The sequence below is a fragment of the Calliphora vicina genome, chromosome 3 (genome assembly GCF_958450345.1).
Source record: "Calliphora vicina chromosome 3, idCalVici1.1, whole genome shotgun sequence".
Classification (NCBI taxonomy): domain Eukaryota; kingdom Metazoa; phylum Arthropoda; class Insecta; order Diptera; family Calliphoridae; genus Calliphora; species Calliphora vicina.
This window is the reverse complement of record NC_088782.1, coordinates 18,515,206-18,531,461: the sequence shown is the minus strand read 5'-3', so window position 1 is coordinate 18,531,461 and position 16,256 is coordinate 18,515,206. Positions and strand designations below refer to the sequence as shown.

General features: G+C 28.1%; 1 protein-coding gene across 1 annotated transcript in view; it reads left to right on the top strand.

Moving 5' to 3' along the window:
- The window catches only part of Dscam4 (Down syndrome cell adhesion molecule 4), a 165,630-nt gene that overhangs the window by 50,294 nt on the left and 99,080 nt on the right, over window positions 1–16,256 (top strand). The window contains exons 5-6 of the mRNA XM_065505556.1: window positions 13,986–14,062; window positions 15,745–15,934. Coding sequence (XP_065361628.1) covers window positions 13,986–14,062; window positions 15,745–15,934 — 267 coding nt within the window. The remainder of the gene's footprint in view (window positions 1–13,985; window positions 14,063–15,744; window positions 15,935–16,256) is intronic.

The window sequence follows — 16,256 nt, the reverse complement described above, 5'->3', positions numbered from 1 at the left end:
CTTTGGTGTCAATTCGGCAGGTTGGTCGGGCTTCATATGTAATGTATCCATTTATATGATCGATATCTTATTTTGTACCTATTACAAGTGGCTTTGCGATAAAGTAACAAATCTAAAGAATTTCTGCCATTTTCGATTTTTCATGATTTTTTTAAAACAAGAAAATTTGATATTTTCACATGAAAAACATATTTTTTTTTTGTTTCAATTTGTTATTATAACTCCAAAACTACTGAGCCGATTAAAAAGCAATATAAATGTGAAAATTTGTACATAGCATGGGGAAATTGTTTTCAAAACTCAATCAATCGAAAGAAGAACATTAACTACTCAATGTTATGTATATCAAACAAAAAACTAAAATTTTGTGAAAATGAGCGAATTCACTTAATTGTTAATAAATTCGAAAAGAATCCATGGATTTTTATGATCAATATCTCATTTTGTTTATATTACATGTGGATTTTCATAAAGCAATAAATCTAAACAATTTCTGTTGTTTTCGATTTTTCCTGATTTTTTTAAAACAAAAAAATTTGCTATTTTCACGTACAAAATATATTTTTTGCTTCAATTTGTTATTATAACTCCGAAACTACTGAGCCGATTGAAACAAAACATATATATGAAAATTTGTACATAGCATGGCGAAAATGTTTTTAAAATTTAATCAAGCGAAAGAAGCACATTAACTACTCAATTTTATGTATATAAAACAAAAAACTAAAATTTTGTGAAAATGAGCGAATTCACTTAATTGTGAATAAATTCGAAAGGAATTCATCGATATTTATGATCGATATCTCATTTTGTTGCTATTATATGCGGCTTTGCAATAAAGTAACAAATCTGAACAACTTTTGCCGTTTTCGATTTTTCAAGATTTTTTTAAAACAAAAAAAAAATTATTTTCGCGTAAAAAAATATATTTTTTGCTTAAATTTGTTATTATAACTCCCAAACTACTGAGCCGATTGAAACGCTATACATATATGAAAATTTGTATATAGCATGGGAAAATGTTTTCAAAATTCAATCAGTCGAAAAAAGAACATTAACTACTCAATTTTATGTATATCAAACAAAAAACTAAAATTTTGTGAAAATGAGCGAATTCACTTAATTTTTAATAAATTCGAAAATAATCAATTGATTTTTATGTTCGATATCTAATTTTGTTGCTATTATATGCAGCTTTGCGACAAAGTAATAAACCGGAACAATTTCTGCCGTTTTCGATTTTTCATGAGTTTTTGAAAACACAAAAATTTCTTATCTTCACATAAAAAATAAATTTTTTGCTTCAATTTGTCATTATAACTCCGAAACTACTGAACGGTTTAAAACGCAATATATAAACAGATTGAAGGCTATATAAATTTGAACTTTTCTGACTTTACTTTAATAATATTGGACCAAGCCTTTTTTTATTACAAATTATGTGGAGAAACATCTAACAAAATTTTACCATTTTTGTATTTAAGTAACCATGATGCATCAAAACTATATAGTGGTTAGTGAAGCCTTTTTTTGCTGTTGACCTGTGTGATCAACTTATTTTGGCCTGAATTGGATGATATCGATATCAACGACATGTGGTTTCAACAGGACGGCGTTACGTGCCATACAGCTCATGCCACATTGGACATTTTCCACGATCTATTTGAGGGAATCGTCATCTCACGTGAGATGATAAGATCATGCGATTTGACAACGTTAGACCTTTCTTGTAGGGAAATGTTTTAAGTCGCAGGTCTATGCGAATAAGCCACAAACCCACTGTGGTTCCAAATCAAAATCTAGGTGGACAAAATTATGAAAATCGGTATCTTCAGAATTAGGAAAAACGAAGTTTTTTCGGAAGCTGACAATCTGCTCTCCTCCAATACAAATGGGTTTTTCAATTGGAAATTTCGTTTTCTCGACAGAAGCGCCAGAAGTTCAAACAATTTTGAATCATATTTTCGTTAATTTTTTTTAATATTTTACTGCTTTACTAAATTACATGTATCTCAATTGTTTTACCATATAGAAATTCATACTTCAAAACATAGATAAACATTGATATAGGCTTTTATTAAGTGTATATCTTATATTTATGCGCCTCTCCATTTTCTTGTTATAGTCCTTTAAAGTTTGGTCTCAAATATACTGATATTTTTTTTTCATAGAATGTTATATAGCTTGCAAAAAAAAAAGACCGTCGAAGCCCGTCCAATGACTATATACATCATTTAAAGAAACTTCTGGGGAATGTCTTTGTAAAATAATTGTAGCCGCCAGCACCCGCCAAAATACGTTTTTTTTAATTTTTACGGAATGGAATTCTTAGAAATATTTCTTTATTTATTATTGATTTTTATATGTCTAGACCCTACTGTAACTTGAAAAACAGTTTATATTGATATTTTAAACATTTTTTTGGAATCGGAGACACCAATTCTATATAAAAAGAGCGCCAAATAATTTGGTCCACCTAGATTTTGATTTGGAACCACAGTGAAACCACTGCGATTTATGCCAGAGTTTTGGAAAATTAGACACTTCACCCATCGAATATTTGCACGATATTTAAAATGAATAAACAATGTCGGCGATGTCTCACACATACTTTGTTTTATTTATATTTAAAGATACAACTCTCTTAGTGGTTTTTCATTTTCCATATTATGATGTTTTCAGATTATGCTTATCATAATCTGAGAGCCACATGTTATGATATAATGGTTGTTGTAATCATGTGAATCGTAACTTTAACATATTATAGTTGCCGCAGTCATATAAATAATTACAGTGAACAATGGTTACTGACCATATTATTGTTAAAAACTTTGAAATTAATGAATTGATTATGTAAAAGTGTATTTTATCTCTGGGTGTACCAAGATGTAGGGTATATAAGATTCGGCTGTATGCCACTATTCTTCCTAATTTAAATATTTCTTTTGAATAACTTGCTTACAACAACCGATTGTATTTTTTATGGGGTAACTAGTTGTATTTTTAACTTTGTGCCACCACGACCATCAGCTTTATTAACCAGCGTGTTTCTATGTATCTTTGTTTCGTCCTCATTTAATTTACCTTTTTCGTATTTACCTGTCTCTCTCCCCCCTTAGTATGCTAGTTGGAGAACATGTAGCTGCTTTTAACCCATTTACCTGGTACGAGTGCTAAAACAAAAAGTTACCACAAATCCTTTGACAATAACTTTTACCGTACAGCTGTTTTGTTGTTTAATAATCTTGATATTTAATTCTATTTATCTGTGTAGTTTTACATTTAACAAAAATTTTCCAACAAACTGACAAAATTTTTATCAAAAAAAAAAAAAAAAATGCATAAAAAATAAAAAGTTTTTGTATGGTTTTTTATTTATTTTTAATGTTTTTGAAAGTTTTAACAATTTTTTTATAACAACTAGAGATAAATTTAATAGGAAAATTTTTAATAACTGAAATTATTACAAATTCGTTGGAAAAAAATATGGTTTGCAAAATGAAAAACTGTGTAACAAAACACGTACAGATAATTTAAAAAATTATATAATAATAAATAAATTTGACTACTCGTAGAATAGGGTGGCAGCAAATAAAACTAAAGGGAGAATCTATCCCAAAACGCACACAAAGAAAAAAGAAAACAAAATGTTTTTGAATAGTTTTGAAACATTTATGAATACCGACCGTAAATACACGGTATTATCATCTGTAAATACCTTTATTCATAACTAGCTGACCCGACAGACGTTGTCGTGTCCAAGCAACAACAGCATACATGTAAATCAATGTACATATTTTGAGTTTTTATATAAGTAATCGAATTTTGGTCTGAAATATGAGTGATCACAGATCTAGCCCTTTTTCTTGATTAAACGCTTATTGGCCAAGTTATTAGCGAATTTAGATATTTTGAGTTTTTATATAAAAAATCAATTTTTGTTCAGAAATATGAGTGATCACCAGGGAAACCGGAAATATGCTCTAAAAAAAGCGTTTTAGGCGCTTTAAATATGCAGTAAAAACTTTAAAATATGCTCTTAAAATTTAAAAAATATGCTCTTAAAAAACAAACTTTTACATAATTTTTAACCAAAAAAAATTTACTTAAATTTTCAAATAAAAATCGTTGTCTATTGGATCTGAAAACATTTTTAAACATAGAAAATGTTCTTTCGACATCAACTGATGTTACAGGAGCAAATTTAAAAGACAATGTTCTTTAACACTTAGAACGGTTAAGTTTGAAATTAGCCTAAAATTTGATATTTAGATGGAGCTATTATTAAAATAGTGCTTATTTTATATTAAAACAAGTAAGAGCGCTATATTCGGCTGTGCCGAATCTTATATACCCTTCACCTAATTTACTTCAAAATAAAAAATTTTAATATTTTTAGGTGAACAAAATTTTTTTTTTAGTTTTTTCATTTTTTGGATAAAAAATTTTTCGAATTGTTATTTTAAATTTAAAAAAAAAAAAATTTTTGTTTTTAAATTTTTTTTTTTGATGAAAAGCCATCTATTTTTCAATTTTGAATTTTAAACAAAGGAAGTAAAAACCTGTACACAACAGCGAAAAATAAGTAAGACAAAATTTGTTTTTGATAAGGTCAAAATATGCTATTAAACAGTAAAATATGCTCTAAAAACGCAAAATATGACATAAATATGCTCTTAAAACAAATACATGCAAAAATATGCACTAACAAATCGATGCCAAAATTCTTAAATAGTTCTGAAACGTGTAAATATCTTATCCATGTGCTCATTAGACTCACCAGAAAAAACATGCATTTGCATATTTTGGTTTCCCTGGTGATCACTGATCGAACTGCTTTACTTGATTAAACGTTTATTGGCGAAGTTATTAGCTATTTCAGATATTGTGTGTTTTTATATAAAAAATAAATTTTTTGCCAGAAATATGAGTAATCACAGATCGAGCTTCTTTTCTTGATTAAACGTTTATTGGCCAAGTTATTAGCGATTTTAGTTATTGTGACTTTTTATATAAAAAATCGATTTTTGCCCAACGCATCGTTTCTCGGATGGACATAATGTGTCGTTGGAAAATAAATAGGGGAAACCTAAAACTGGTATTCTTTGTTTCCGCCGTTGAAATTTCTTTGACGATTGATTCCAAATATTTCGGAATATAGCAGCGTTCGGGCAAATTTATCATTCCGGCACATATCAAAAAATCTGGTCAATGTTGTAGATGGCGGTCGATCAACCATTTTCCAGATGCCATGTCACTACCTTTGGTCACATATTTACAGCATTTGATAAGTGGGTGTATTAGTGAGCGTATTATAGGGCGTAAAAAACGTTTGTGGACTATTGCGAAAATTTAAAAATAAATAGCCAAATCGGTCCAGGCGTTCTGCGATTTTAGATATATCGAAAAAAAGTGGGCGTGGTAAATTTTTCTTACGAATTTTACTACGAACATTTAAAAATAAATTAGCCAAGTAGACGTTTTCCGATTTTAGATAAAACGAAAAAAGTGGGCGTGGTCAATTTTTCCTTCAGTAAAAACTTAAATTGGATAACTACGAACATTTAAAAAAATTAAGCAAATCGGTATAGCCGTTTTCCTATTTTAGATAAATCGAAAAAAGTGGCGTGGCAAATTTTTCATTCCGTAAGTTGGACTATGACCAACATTTTGAAAAAAAAAATTGTCTAAATCGGTCCGGCCGTTCTCAGCTGATACAATTACCAACGAACGACAATTGATTTTTATTTATATAGATGAATTTTTTTATTAAAGGTTTGCAAAACAATTCGTCATTTCCAGTGTTAAGAAGGCGACATTTGTAAGCCTTAAAAGTGAAAAATAAAGAAATCTTAACAATCTGCAGCGAACGCTACACATTTTGAATATCAAAATAATATGTTTAATGTAATAATTATATGCTCATCATTATATTTTTAATTAATGTTGCTAAATTTTGTATTAAAATATCTTCGAAATGAGTCAGGTAAAGAAGTGACATTTACTCGATATCGCTACATAATAATAGATTTATTTCTATCGAAATTTGATAGTGTTGACGTGGATGACATGTGGTTTTATGTTCGAGTACTTATCAGATGTTGCCTAGATCATGTGATTTAGATTTCTTTTTATGGGGTTATTTGAAGTCAAAGGCCCACAAACAGCCATGCTTTGAAGTAGTAATTCAACGCTGTATCCACAAAATTCATCCAAATTTATATAAAATTTAATTTAAATCTTGCGCTAACTTTTGGGCAACACTTGAAGAATTTTCACACAAATTTAATGGTAGAGCATAAGTACACTATTATCTTCTTAAGATATAAAACTCTTCTAAATAATCATAGAATTTTCTCTAGTCCATAAAATTCCAAAAAAATACTAACAATTTCTTTGTCATTTTTATTACATTTTGATTAATGTTGTAAAGTTTTATAACGAAAATGTAAAATGACTAAAACTATAAAATGTTTTGTTTTTGAAAACTTAAGGAAAAAGTAACAAAACAAAAAGCAAAACAAAATTAAATAGAAAACATGAACAACTGAGAATAAAAAACAATCACTACTTTAACATAACTTTTGATTATTACAATAATACAATAAATTTATGCTAGTTGCTAACAATTTATTTAAGTAGTTTGTGTTGAAAGCAGAGACCCAATGATAAGGGGTCCATTTAGTTTCACAAGATTATTAGCCAGCATTTATCACAAGTAAATCAGAAATAGAGAACTTTGAGAGAAAAAACTGAAAATATACAAACAAAAGTTTTTTTCATAGATAAACACACATAGATCGGAAACTCTCCTGTCAAATACCTAACTCAGTTGTCAAAAATCTAAGTGATGAGAATGTATGAGAAATAAAAACTATGTGAAAATAAAAACTACACTAGTATGTGTGATTTTTCGAGTCATATTTTTGTTTCAGTTTTTTTCTACAATAGTTTCCGGTCTATTTCCGGTATTTCTCTGTGAGTTTTTCTAATAATGTATGCGAATGTAAAATTTGTTTTAGTAAGTTGTATTTTATTTATTATAATGTCACGATTTGTTTTTGTAGCTAAAAATAAGTGGTAGTTTCCTTCATTTGGATTTGTGGACAAGTTATTTTAGGTCCCTGCTTAAAACTTTAGTTTTACTAAGCATAAACAGTGACACCAGAAAAACAGTAAACAGCTAACAAAACAAAACAAAACAATTTATTTACATGATTTAAACAAAAAACTTTCTGCTCAATTTCATTTTTTTAAATTCCCATTAAAACTTTTATTGGTTTCTAATCCTTTAGGGAACATTAGATTTAAACAAAATGTTACTTATATTTACTTTATATTTAAATTTGTTTAATTTCTTTCTTGTGTTCGAAACAACATTTTGTCATCAACCATTTGCCTGTTACAGCTGCTATTTTCCATACAGAAGACTCTAGAAAAAGCAACCTTTTTTGTAATTTAAAGAAATGCTCCTCTCTACTAGTTATTTATACTTTTTCTCAATTAAAAACTTTCACAATACATTTTCATTTATTTCTTTTTTTCCATCATTTATTTTCTTGCCCTGGTTTATTTTTGCCCTGGTTATATTTTGTTTGAATGTATCTTGGCTTTACACAGTTTTCTTTCGTTTTTAATACACTCTGTTGTCTTCATTTTTATAAACAGTTTTTGGCTTTAACAATTTTTAGACTGTTATCTTTCAATTTTTTTGGCTAAAATAAGACAACAACTGTTAACAGGGCATACAAAATGAAGAGGCTAAGAAATAGAATGGAAAACAAGGAGAAAAGTTTTAACTTAAATTACTTTTTGTCCTTCTTAATTAATTATAAGGGAGAGGGGAAATAAATGAGAAACGCTAAATAAATGTTAAAGAATTTTTTTAATAACAGAGATGATTTTGGAATAGTTTTTCTTCGTTGTGTTTTAATTAAACATGATATTTATTAGAGAAATACAATTTATTTTGCTTAAAATTATACATACAAAAATTATTAAAAGTACCTTAATTACACAGGTCAACAGCAAAAAAAGCCTTGACTAACAACTATATAGATTGATGCATCATGGCTACCTAAGTACAAAATGGTAAATGTTTTCAATACTATAGAGAGATTTTAAAAAAAAAAATGTTTAAGTAAAATTGTGAATTTTTTTTTTTTACGTTTCTCCACATAATTAATGATAACTCAAAAACGGAGGGTCCGATAATATTAAAATAAACTTAGTAAATTTATAATTTAAATAGCCTTTAATCTGTTTGTATATTGTGTTTCAATCAGCCTAGCAGTTTCGGAATTATAATCAAAATTGAAGCAAAATATATATTTTTTACATAAAAATATAAATTTTTTTGTTTTAAAAAAATCATGAAAAATCAAAAACGGCAGAAATTGTTGAGATTTATTACTTTGTCGCAAAGCCGCATATAATAGCAACAAAATTAGATATCGAACATAAAAATCGATTTATTCTTTTAGAATTTATTCACAATTAAATGAATTCGCTCATTTTCACAAAATTTTAGTTTTTTGTTTGAAATACATAAAATTGAGTAGTTAGTGTGCTTCTTTCGATTGATTTAATTTCGAAAACATTTTCCCCATACTATATAGAAATTTTCATGTATATATTATGTTTCAATCGGCTCAGTAGTTTCGGAGTTATAATAACAAAGTGAAGCAAAAAAATATATTTTTTAAGTGAAAATAGCAAATTTTTTTGTTTTAAAAAAATCATGAAAAATCAAAAACGGCAGAAATTGTTGAGATTTATTGCTTTGTCGCAAAGCCAAATGTAATAGGAACAAAATGAGATATTGATCATGAAAATCCATTGATTTCTTTTCGAATTTATTTACAATTAAGTGAATTCGCACATTTTTACAAAATTTTAGTTTTTTGTTAGATATACATAAAATTGAGTAGTTAATATTCTTCTTTCGATTGATTGAATTTTGAAAACATTATCCCCATGCTATGTAGATATTTTCACATATACATTGCGTTTTAATCGGCTCAGAAGTTTCGGAGTTATAATAACAAATTCAAGCAAAAAATATAATTTTTACATGAAAATATCAAATTTTTTTGTTTTTAAAAAATCATGAAAAATTTGAAAAGGCAAAAATTGTTCAGATTTATTGCTTTATTGCAAAGCCACATATAACAGCAACAAAATGAAATATAGATCATAAATAGCGATTGATTATTTTCGAATTTATTAACAATTAAGTGAATTCGCTCATTTTCACAAAATATTAGTTTTTTGTTTGATATATATAAAAATGAGTAGTTAATATTCTCCTTTCGATTAATTGAATTTTGAAAACATTTTCACCATGTTATGTACAAATTTTCATATATGTATAGGGTTTCAATCGGCTAAGTAGTTTCGGAGTTATAATAACAAATTGAAGCACAAAATATTTTTTTTACGTGAAAATAGCTATTTTTTTTTGTTTTAAAAAAATCATGAAAAATCGAAAACGGCAGAAGTTGTTCAGATTTATTTCTTTATTGTAAAGCCATATGTAATAGTAACAAAATGAGATATCGTCCATAAACATCCATGGAGTTTTTTCGAACTTATTCACAATTAAGTGAATTCGCTCATTTTCACAAAATCTTAGTTTTTTGTTTGATATACATAAAATTGAGTAGTTTATGTTCTTCGTTCGATTGATGGAATTTTAAAAACATTTTCCCATGCTATGTACAAATCTTCACATACATATTGCTTTTTAATTGGCTCAGTAGTTTCGGAGTTATAATAACAAATTGAAGCAAAAATTATATTTTTTTACGTGAAAATAGCTAAATTTTAGTTTAAAAAAATCATGAAAATTCGAAAACGGTAGAAATTGTTCAGATTTATTACTTTATCGTAAAGACACATGTAATAGAAATAAAATAAGATATTGATGACAAAAATCGATAGATTCTTTTAGAATTTATTCACAATTCAGTGAATTCGCTCATTTTCACAAAATTTTAGTTTTTTGTTTGATATACATAAAATTGAGTAGTTAATGTGCTTTAGCCGATTGATTTAATTTTGAAAACATTATCCCCATGTTATGTAGAAATTTTCACGTATATATTGCATTTCAATCGGCTCAGTAGTTTCGGAGTTATAATAACAAATTAAAGCAAAATATATATCTTTTACGTGAAAATATCTAATTTTTTTGTTTTAAAAAAATCATGAAAATTCGAAAACGGCAGAAATTGTTCAGATTTATTGCTTTATCGCAAAGTTAAATGTAATGGAAACAAAATGAGATATTAATCATAACAATCCATGGATTTTCCATTGAAAAAAATCAGTTAACAGTTTTTTTGTAGTTACTCCTTCTTCATCTTCAACTAAATTAAAACCTTTCAACAAAATTGACATGTATTTACAAAATCTACTAAAAAAAAATTGTTTTGTCATTTAAAATTTTTTTTCTCTTCTAATTCTATTTTCTTTAACAAAAGAAGCAAAAAAAAAAACTACAAAAAATCTTACGAAATTGTGTGAAAATAAGAAGAAAAAAAAACTTGATTGAGAAATTGACATGACATTGTTAGAGAAACTTTGATAGTCAATTGCCAGAATGACTAAATAACTTTAGGAAAATTAAGCAGATTTTTCAAGCGGGATTTTAAAGTTGCCACGACGTACTTTATAAGAAAGGCAATTAATTAAAGAGAAGGATTTTAAAGTGCTTAAAAAAAATTAACAAAAAATTAAAATAAATTAAATGGAAATAATAATAAAATATTTAAAAATAAATTTATATATACATATGAAAGAATAACGACTGACTGATTCAACATGGCCCAGACCAAACGTCAAAATGTAGAGACATGCAATTTGTACTCTAAGTTTCCTTCTCCCCCCATGTAGATCCACTAAGAAGAGATTTCTCAAATGTTTAGGGTTTAAAATATGAATGCAGATTCAAATCGGTTGATAAACTTGCAGATTTTGTTGACTTTGATCAAGTCTATTTGTATGAAGGTTATAGGTTCGATTCCTGGTTGATACACTGATTTGCTCACTATAATAAAGGCTAAAGTTTTCGCTTTTCTGCCCTACAAAATTAGTTAAAATGTACTGTTTTTGTTTAAACAAATGTTAAGCTTTAGAACAGTAAACTGGTTACTTTTATTATAAATAACCTTTATTCTTCCTTCTATTTAGCCTCACTGTAACATATTCGCACCAACCTTGCTTTTATACCCACACTCTTGTTCTAAAGGATTTTAGTAACTAAAAATTTGACAAATTTATTAGCTTTTATTACTTTTTCATAATAATAATTCTCTACATACTTTAAAAGCCACCTGGGTGGTGTTTTCCACAATAGCATCAGTTTGTTTTCCAAGTAACACAATGGCCACCAGCAGCACCTGGGCTAATAATTTTAGCTTAAAATATCTACACAATAGAATACAATAGAGACTAAAATAAAATACAATAAAAAAAGAAACTTAAATACTTGGTACTTAATATACACATTTGTGTACATTTTTTTGTTTTATTTTGCTAACAATGGCCACTGTATTCAATTGTTTCGAAACTATATTTAGTTTTTCATTTAACATACACATATTTTAAATAAATGACCAAAATCTAAGCTGACAATTTAATATTTTGAACTAGATTTTATGAATTTTATTTGGGTCTGCTTCACATTAAGGTTTCATTAAAAAATTTCATTAGTGTTTTGGATTTATTTGTGTTGATTATAGTATTTGAATATCAAATGAATTTTAATGGCTTCGATTATGCTGAAAAAAATTCAATTTCAATTACAGCAGCTAATGATGTGTTAAAACTAAATAACAAAGAGCATGTTGGATAATGACATTCATATTTAATATTTCTAATATATATAAAAAAAGTTTGATATTAATAAAACTCTAAATATTATCAAATAGAAATAATGCTCATTTTTAATAAGTTCAAATTATTTAAAATTTAAATTTGAACTTATGAAATATTTAATGGAAATAATTATGTTCTATGTAAACAGTGCCTTCAGTGATTTATTGCAAATTTAAATTTTAACTCATAAATTAAAATTAATAACCTAGTGAAAATAAGTGGTCCCCTTTTTATACTCTTCACAATATGAATATACAGAATTATTTTGTGCCACTATCAGGCCTTTCAAACATTTCGTTCGGAATGGTTTCAATTCCGTAGCTATTATTCCGATCTATTTTGTTTTAGCTTCTTCAGATGTCGTTTGATTTTTTCAATTCCCAAAATAGTTTATAATTCTGAACTTCCAAATTTAATTTGGCAATGTTTTGTATCAGGGCACACTTAGAAAGGTGACTGCATCACTACAACAATACAAAAACAACAGGTACTTTGTTTTTGTTAAAAAGTAGGTGAACTGTCAAAGTTGCGTGTTGTTGTTTTTGCTTTTGAGTTTGTTGTATTTTTCGCCACAACAACCACAAGTGAATTGACAATTCAAACTGAATAAAAAAAATAGTCAGCTGTTTCATCGCAGTCACCTTTCTAAGTGTGCCCTGTTTTGTATATTAAAACAAAAGTCAAGTTTTTGGTAAAGAAATTATTTGAAAATATGAATTACAATCAAATATCAGTTCCACTTTGAAAAATTAAAGTGGTGGCTTTCGATCGGAATGGAATTCTGTCACATGGGGGTATGAGTACTTATTCTGAATTCCTATCGATATCTGAGTCGGATTTGGTTGCGAAAACCGGTTTTTCGGTTCTTGTGAAATTTTGAATATCGGAATACCTCTAATATGGGCTTTAGTTGTGAGTACAAAAAGGAAAATTAATTAATTTTCGCAAATGAACAATTTCTCTCTATATAGACAATCACCCCTATTGCAAATTAATATTTCACATGAAATGTGTTCCTTTTTCCCATTTTTCGTTCATGAACTTTGTTAACGTGAAAAAATTAATTTTTAGATGGAATTTTGTAAACAATAAACAGCTGTTCCGAACAAAATCAACAATCACGATAGCAATTTTCCCTTCGAGGGAAATGGATATTTCATGGGAACATAAATTTCACATGTTTTTCACGATAGGGGTGAATATAAAGGGTGGTCCACAATTAACGAAAGATTTTAATTAAATAGAAGACCGATTTTTTCCTTTAGATTTTTATTATTTTTATTGAATCATAAAGAACATAAGATAGAGTTATGGATGGAGTTACATAAAGGTCAAATGACTTTTACACAAATTTTTGTTTAAATCACTAGTGATTGTGGTGGGCTTGTTGTCATAGACCTCTGACTTCAAAAACTACAAACACGACCACGAAATGTCTCATGCTGTAGATTAATTTGTTTCAAAAGCTCTATGTGATATGTGGCACCGTCTTGTTGAAACTTTTTTGGCTGGTCTGGGCGATCATGTCTTCTGTGACAAAATCATCACTTCTGAATAGCAAACATTTTCGAAGCAAGAAAAAACCTTGTTGTTTACACTATAATGTTAATATATACCTTTCAAAATAGCTAATTTTATGTATTAATATTAATACAATTTTCATTCGTATTAATATTTTCATTCATTTCTAATATTTTTATTTTATAGACTTGAAAATGTAAAACGAACTATAATAAAATTCATACATTTATATAATTTTGTAAAACTTTGTTGGTTTTTTTATTATTTTAATTTTGTGTCTTATCCGGTTACTGCACCCAGCCCTTCAATTATTTATATGGCTTAGTTTGGCAGTTGTTTAATATAACTTTCAATGGACCATCAATTAAGCACTAGCTGCTAATAATTTGGAATTCCTGGAAATATGACTCGCTAAGAAGTGCTTATATTTAGTTATGTTTATTAGTATTAATATTTCTTAATAATGGGAAAAATAAATTAAACTTTTGTAGGTTAATCAGCTCTTTTTAGCATAATAAATTTATTACTTGAGCAATAATTACTATTATTCCTTTAATTAACTTTTCTCTCTCTTTTATTTGCAGTTGTTAACCAAAAGTATACAGTACAAGTGCACGATGAGTATGTGATGGCTGGCAATACGGCAGTTCTGAAATGTCAAGTAAGTTTCTTAAGTTAAACATAATTATTACAAATTTCTTACCAGGTACTTCATCAAAAAGTAATTTATTCGAAACAGCAGCAACTTATCAAAAACTGAAATTTTAAATTCTTAATACAACTTCTCATTAGTTCTCAAATAAATAATTCACAAACATCAATAGGTAATCCCAACTAACAAGATTACATTTTAGTCCAGAAATCTTGGAGGTTATTATTGAGTAATTCGATTTGAAAGAAAATCATTCGATTTATGCTTTATACATGGAGATTCTAATATGTAATAACTTCCTGGAATTAATATGGATTTTCCATTTTCAATGGTCATTGCAGCTCAAAATTACCGCTCACGTAGGGTATTTACTGAGCCGGAAACTTACTATCTGACTGTCCATTTCAGCTCTTTATCGTGTGCTGACGACATGACCTTACATTTTTTTCCACAATCCAGATCCTTTTATTGCATTTTATTAGTTATTTTCCTTTGTGCTGTTTTCGTTTTTAATTATATTTGCAATTCCACTTAATTCAGCATACAAAACATGTTCACATCTTTTCCAGGTGTGTTTCACTTTAAAATGATGAAAAATAATAATAGAAATAGTTTTTTGTTAGAAACAACAAACGAAATTTATTATTGTAGTAGCAGCATGTTATTTTTATTGAAATACATGCACAATAGAGCAGAGATAAAAATTAACTAGTCCAAAAATTAAATTATTACAATAGAAATTACAACTTATTTTCAGTTATTAAACTTAAAATAACATTTATAAAACCGATAATGGGTCAATTTCGGGAAAACAAATTTTTAATCCGAATTATTTTTACTAAGTCCGAGCCTTTTTGGAATGAAACACAGATTTTTGGATAAAAAATTATTTTATTTTTCATTCAATTTTTATATCCCTTCCAAAAAATAAGATTTTTGAGGTCATGAAATTAGGTAGTTTTTGTAAGATGATCTCATCGTTGGAGTCAAATCTCATATAGCCGAGACATTTCCTCAAGTTTGGAAACAAGAAATAGCCACTCGGACCTAAATCCGGAGAATACGGCTGAAAAGGGAGCATTTCGTAACCTATTTCTTGGATTTTTGCCATGGAAACTGCATATATGTGTATCCGATTGTGAGAAAACACGGCGCCCATCTGCGGAAAGCTTTTTCAAACCCAAGTGATCATTCAAAACTTAAAGCACTGAGTCATATGAGCTGCCGATGGCTTCCACAATCTAACGCAATTTTTATATCCGATCCTCCAACACCATATCATGACTTTTTCAATTGTTTTGGGTGTAAAGACCTCAACTGTGCGTCCAGAATGTTCCACATTTTTTTACCATTGAAATTGATGGCGGAGAGTTCCCATAGTATTTATCAAGCTTAGCCTTGGTTTGATGGTTTTTTTCCAAAAAAGAGCAGATAAAATTCACTTTTTTCCAATTTCTCCTCAAGATACGAGGTAGTCTGCCATAAATGGCTGTCAAACAAAAACCAAATGAGGCAGCTTCTTAAAATTTTTGACAAAAGTAGGATATAAAAAACGTATAAACCTGCCCAAAATTAAAGAATTTATACATTACACCACTCTCCCCTACTTTATTAATTGTTTTGTTTTTTTCCTGTTTTTCCTTTATCATTAATCCTTTTGTACTGTTCTCTTTTTATTATTTTCTTTACAGGTACCCAGTTATATGTCAGAATTTGTTATGGTCACTGCATGGGTACAGGATACGGGCATGCATTTGTATCCCAATACGGACATTGGTGGCAAATATACAATACTGTCGAATGGTGAATTGTACATAAATAATGCTGGACCAAATGATGCATACAAAAGTTATACATGTCGCACGGTCAATCGTTTAACAGGTAAGCAATGCTATGATCAATTAAAATAAACAACAAACATTTATAAAAAAAAATCAGTGTAAATCTATAGATTTTGACTGCATTCAATAAATTTCCCAAGCACTTTTTAAGTTTCTTCAGGCATTAATGACACTGTCCAACAAATTAAGACTTTTTGATTGGAACAGAATAGCGACCCTATAATTTTAAAAGGGCATGTTGAGTAGATTATTTATTGTAGAATAAACTTATAGTCCAGCTGGTCTGAATTTTTTTTACAGTGGGTCAATGTTTTAATTTTTTTGATCGAAGGGAACATTATACTAAATGAAAAAATGTTGTA